Raw genomic sequence first — 5848 nt, forward strand, 5'->3', positions numbered from 1 at the left:
CATTTTAATTTTTACCTCTACATTCAATTACTCTCTCTCTCTCTCTCTCTCTCTCTCTCTCTCTCTCTCTCTCCACATTGTGGACATTAGTAGCCTAACTTTTGAAATGTGATGGACCTCCTTTTTATCCATCCCCACGACACATTGGCAGAGTCAAGCATCACTTTAATCCTAATGTCCCTTGTGCTAGAACACAAATGTGACCTTGTGAAGCTTCGTCACACACAACACAACCCATCCCCAATCAAAGTAAAAAGTTGCAGCTAATACTTAGCAAATCAAAGAGCTTCTACTTCCAATTAGCATATTCACAAGTTCACAATCAAAACTCTTGGAAAAAAAATGTGAGAATCGAAATTTAGTGGCTAGTTGTATGGCCAATGCACAAGAATTATTGAAACAGCTTGTTTCAGAATACTCCAACTTCATTTATCTCTTAAAGTTACCAAATAGGCATGTCAAAAGATTTGAGGTTTCATCCCCACCTACACTAAAAACCGATTGATGTCTTAATCTAATGATAAAAAACATCATCAGGAGCGGATGTTATAGTTTGAAACTCTCTTCAATTTTTTTTTTTTAAAAGGTTTAGAAAAACTGTTCTAATCTAGCTGCAGTCGCTGTCAAAACAATGTAAACAAGCTGAGTAGTACGTTGTGCATGTTGGCTTGGCATTTTTAATTAGATTATGTACTCACTGAGTAATTTTTGGTCTACAAAACCTTCTATTTCCCTCGACAGGTAAAATTTATCCTAGGGCCAAGCACACCAAACCCTTTACCACCTGAGTTAAGGTTCAGAGGTGTCTTAATTCTAAAACTGAATTGGTACCCAGTGAGTGGTAAAAACAAAGAGAAATTATGATTAACAGATCTTTCAAGAGGCAAAACTCACTTCGAGTAAGATTGATTAGCATTAAAACCAAATTTAACATACTCGTGCTAATTGACTTGAATACAGCTTTGAGACATGACAGATTGCTAAACACTAATCTGGATTGGATCACAACCCAAAAAAGAATGGAAAATGGAATTTGGATTCGGATTTGGATTCAGATTCTTCAAATTCCTAATTTGTTGCTTTTAAACCCCAAAAAACTAAGTTATTTTGCTATTAACAATTATTTGACAACTTTATAAAAATGCACTCACTTCAACTAATAAAAATGCAATAACATAAGAACCATGAAACTCACTATTATAAAATCTCATAGGAAGGTTTTGATCTTGACCATAGCCATCATGAAAATGAATACTGGCATAGCATCTCTATGGATGATTTGAATGTAATAATGTATAACAAGAAACCTTATAAATTTAAATTAAAAATGGGTCCAAACCCACTAATTAAACATGCCCTCTTTAATGTTCTACTATAAAAAAAAATTATAAAAAAAAGTAAACCAAATACTTGTCTCAATTTCAAAGAATTATGTGCTAACTACAAGAGAAACACCTTTTTTTTTTCTTCTAAGTTTAGGATTGTTGCCATGAGGCCCATGACTGTCACCACAGCAAAGCTTCCATTGGCCAAGCAAATTAAGCAAAGGATTGAAGTGCCAATGACCTTGTAAGCAAATAGAGATTTAGGCTGTACAATACAACAGCACTAAATTTTTACAAAATAAAATGGATCAGTACCAACTATTATCACAAACTCAGATAAGTGTGTCCATTTTGTGGAACGGTGACCCAGAAGGAGCAATCAAACCAAGACTTTGCATGACTTTCAGTCTTCGGGCACTGAGCTCTGGAGACTTTCCAAATAAAGTTGTTTCCTATGAGCAATGATCCAACACTAATAGATTAATAGTCTTTAATTAGAAATTTACATGCACACAGTGATTTTTTATTAACGATCTCACCCTCTATGCTCTTATTACAAAGAAGATGGTGTTTCAGCAGAAGCCCATTGGCAACTTTATATACATTAATATAAGAAAACTTCTTTGAAAATGGGGGAAAGAATGTTAGGTATACTCACAGAGCTTGGGCTATTTGTCTCGCCATTCTCAGCACTTTGGATACTTTGCTTGGGTCTCTTCTGTATTCTTTCTTTCTCAGGGGTTTCGTCATCTATGAACAATTGAAGAATCTATTTTAAATCCAAACAACTTATGCAACAAATTAATTGAATTTAGAGACTAAGTTCTATATATTCCAAACAGATAAGTTTGAACACAGTTATTTACCCACAGTAAATATAACCAAATCAAAAGCAACAATAATGAAAGTAGCAAAAAGCATACAGATTTGGTAAAAAAGTGGAAAACCATGAAAAACCTCTTCAATGGAAAACATTTCGGGATTCAAATCCATAGAAAATTCTCTAGAAAAAACAGATACGACAGCCTGCTTACAAGATTCACCGCAATTTTTAAATCCCTCTCACATCATCTTTGACAACCACCCCCCCCCCCCCCCCCCCCCCCAAACCCAGGGAAAAAAATATTATAAATCCTCTTTCCTTTTTGTTATAAAACTTGAACTGAATTCTGAATATTCTAATTTAAATGAAGAAACAAGTATATTATAAACTTCCCTATGTAAGATTCTCTCTCTTAGTAAAGTTCAATGTGGTTGATACTATCAAAGCTGCTATTCTACTCTTTTTCCTTTTTGTTTCAATAGTATTAGTAACTCAATGACTTTGGCAATAAATAATGAATATTGCAGTTGGCATGCTATAAGTTCCAAAAACTACAAATTTTGATATGCTAGTAATCATTATCCAGTATGACAGCATCTCCTCACCTTTTAAGAGGAGGTCTGACCAATTTGTTTTTTAAGGTCAGTGACTCTTCACCCAAATGACCACTAATTCAAATATATTTACTGGACATTGAAATAAACAGCAATACACACACACACACACACACACACATGTGCTTATTTATTATACTGTAGGATCTCAAAATATGACCTAGGAAGCACGGACACAAACATGGTACGATGACACGAGCAATTTCTGAAAAATTATAACATAAAATGGCCGGTGCGACACCGGTATGACACAAATACGACAAAGTGTTCATGCTTCCTATTTATAACATTGAAACATCAAGACCTTACTATTAGCTAATAATGTAGTTATTTATTTTATAGAAATTATAATTTATTCAAGTTTTTTTATAGAAAACCCAGGGCCCATTGGATTCATGTCACCAACTCATGCATATTATGCAACATGTTGTGCACTGTGCTGGGTGGGGAGGGAAACAACAAACACGACCACAAGAAAGTTGACTTACCTTTAGATTTGGCCCCTTGTCTCTTTGATCTACTTGATTTTGAGTGAGGAAGATCCTACAGCCATATCCAAATAATAGGAAAAACCATCAATTACAAGCATCTAATCATTCATCACCCAAGAGGAGCAGAATTTTGAGTGAGAACAATCCTACATCCATATCCAAATAATAGAAAAAACCATCAATTACAAGCATATAAGATCATTCATCACCCAAGAGGATGAGGAACAGATTTACCATACTAAGAACCTCCTCATTGCTTGCTCAAAAAAAAAAGTAAAAGTAAAAGAAAAAGAAAAGGTTACCTTCTCTAGGGATTTCTCCAAAATTTTCCTATAAGAATCATTATTCTGTTTGAGTTCCTGAAGAGTCAAAATGATTCAGTTTGATTAATCACAAAGTAAAGAATAAAAATTAAAATGGTGGCAAAAACAAAAATACTCAATTTATCTAAAAGGTAGTGTAATGATCAAGTTAATCAGCATTAAACACTTACTAGCTCAAACTTCGAATGACATTTTACAGGATCCACGTACAAGCTGCAAGATAAATGCAAGTCATGTTAATGTGTATAAAGGCATGGACCAATGGAAAAAGCACAAAGGTCAAGCAAGGTCAGGTTACTTACTATTCATTGCTTCCGTAGAGCCTAACACGAACTTTTCCAGCTGACTTATCTCCAGGTTTAATGCTCCCCCTGTTCTCATCAATAATCTACCAAAACATTGTATATATAAACCAATAAACATCAAATATATGTTGGTGATATCATCATGTATTTTTGATGAAGACCATTTGAAGGCAAAATGCATAGAATTTCAAATACCTGTGCAGGCCACCATGAGCCCCCATCATGCTTGACCCATATCAAATCCCCCAGTGTGACTTTGTTAGTTGCAATCTCCTCCACACCTTTCTTGCCAATCTCGCCATTTGTGAGATTTTTGTTTTTCATGGTTTATTTTTGCAATGCAGACTGTCTAATTTCAAGAACAAGTGCATCAGATGGCATCCCATGCATTATCTCAAGCCATCAATGACAAAATAACATGATTAAAAAATTGAAACAGAACATTCATTTTTCAATTTAATCCTCAAAGTTGTACCATGTAATGCCTTGAGATAATTTTATGATGCCTTTCCATTTTTAGTTGAAATCCTTCCATTACTAGAGCCAATTATCCAATAAGACAACATCTTAACACGCAGTAAGATGCATAACTTGCTAAATTATACATATGGAAAATGCTAAAGCTTCTATGAATTTTACTATAAAAGACTTACAAACTTACATGTCAATGAATGCAATTGGTGCCTAAATCAACAGCATACTAAACAAATTTCTTGACCATCCTTTTTGTGTTGCGTTTAAACAATTAAAAGTTGACACGTCAGTTTGTAAGCTATATGTAATATCCCTAGTATCGCTCTTTTACATACGTTATAAATTAGTCACATACATGCGCTTTCCACTTTCATGAACAAACTTATCTAGACAAAACTCTAGGACACCATACTTAAAAGACCTCAAATCACCTCTTCACATTCTCCAGAGGGAGGTGGAAACCAATGATATAACAGAGATAAGAATAAGGTAGTACAGCATAGTTACCACATGGAAGAAATTTCAAAAATGAAAGTCTCTCTACATTATTAAAATCAACCCTCACTTTAATAGTCCAAGCATCCTACTCACTATACAACAACATCAACCAAGACTTAGCCCCAAAATAATTTAGGCTCAGCTATGGATCCTCTACACACTAATAGTTTCTGCCACATATATTCTAAGCAACCTACTCAGTACCACAAATCAAATATGGCCTCAATGAGAACGCTAACTGTGTCCTACAATGACTGATTGCTATAATATAACACATGAAAATGTTCATTAGAAACAAAACAAAAAATTCAAAACCAAACCATTTAACAGCGACATTCTGGTTTCACTCAAATGGCTTGCACCCACATACTCAAAAAAAAAAAAAGTGCGGATCTCCTAAGAAATGAAAGTTCAAGCTAACCCTCCACTGTGTTACCAGGTAAAAAAATCATCCATGACTTGTAAGGTTCTGAGAAATAAATAACGATTCAAAGCTTTGATTTTGTTTGTGCCTTTTCTACATTTTCTGGGCAACCAAACACTGCAGACTGTGGACCCATAAAAAGAATTTGAATTTTGATCACATGGTAAAGTGTTACAGAAAAAAAAAAAAAAATCAAAAGTTGAAGCAAAAGAAAGGACAACGTTGGTTGATAATGGTACTTACAATTGGACTAACAAAGAAGAAGACAGAGGAAGAGAGACCGGACCGGACCGCACGTGTGAAAACCACGAACAAGAAGCAAATTGAACTAAACTAAAACGAAGTGCAAGGGATTTTTGGGTCTTAATTGAAATAGTGAAGCAGCTTTATTGGGTTCTGTGCCAGTTTCATGGGCTGTGTCACACACTGAATTTAGTGACGTGGCTAGATTCAATTGGTTGATTGAAGGAGGCTAGAAAAACTGCGATTTAAAATTAGTAAGGCCTGATGTTTGTTTAAATTTTTTGAAAATATGTGAGTAAAAAGTATTTTGAAAATACCTGTTGTATTG

General features: G+C 34.6%; 1 protein-coding gene across 3 annotated transcripts; it reads right to left on the reverse strand.

Annotated features, from left to right (window-relative positions):
• Positions 1-1296: 1296 nt before the first annotated feature.
• Positions 1297-5643, reverse strand: LOC142618940 (uncharacterized). 3 transcript variants are annotated; one of them, XM_075791996.1, is made up of 8 exons: positions 5521-5643; positions 4077-4230; positions 3879-3964; positions 3747-3789; positions 3556-3612; positions 3251-3305; positions 1984-2075; positions 1297-1777 (listed from the first exon to the last, which is right to left on the reverse strand). In XM_075791996.1, exons 2-8 carry the CDS (start codon positions 4203-4205, stop codon positions 1658-1660), a joined length of 582 nt encoding a protein of 193 aa, XP_075648111.1. In that variant the 5' UTR covers positions 4206-4230; positions 5521-5643; the 3' UTR covers positions 1297-1657. The 3 variants fall into 3 exon arrangements, with proteins under 3 accessions (XP_075648111.1, XP_075648112.1, XP_075648113.1); XM_075791997.1 differs by having other exon boundaries at positions 4077-4226; positions 5521-5634; XM_075791998.1 differs by lacking the exon at positions 5521-5643 and adding an exon at positions 5290-5398.
• Between the last annotated feature and the right edge of the window lie 205 nt (positions 5644-5848).

The sequence above is a fragment of the Castanea sativa genome, chromosome 12, assembly GCF_040712315.1.
Source record: "Castanea sativa cultivar Marrone di Chiusa Pesio chromosome 12, ASM4071231v1".
Classification (NCBI taxonomy): Eukaryota; Viridiplantae; Streptophyta; class Magnoliopsida; order Fagales; family Fagaceae; genus Castanea; species Castanea sativa.

What these genes read in the sequence shown, in the direction of transcription:
- LOC142618940 (XM_075791996.1), bottom strand. Translation starts at nt 4,205, where the DNA reads ATGAAAAACAAAAATCTCACAAATGGCGAGATTGGCAAGAAAGGTGTG. An exon ending in GTCATTCGAAGTTTGAGCTA is followed by an intron (nt 3,613 to 3,746) that starts GTAAGTGTTTAA and finishes TTGACTCTTCAG; the next exon opens with GAACTCAAACAGAATAATGA. An exon ending in AGACAAATAGCCCAAGCTCT is followed by an intron (nt 1,778 to 1,983) that starts GTGAGTATACCT and finishes CATTGCTCATAG; the next exon opens with GAAACAACTTTATTTGGAAA.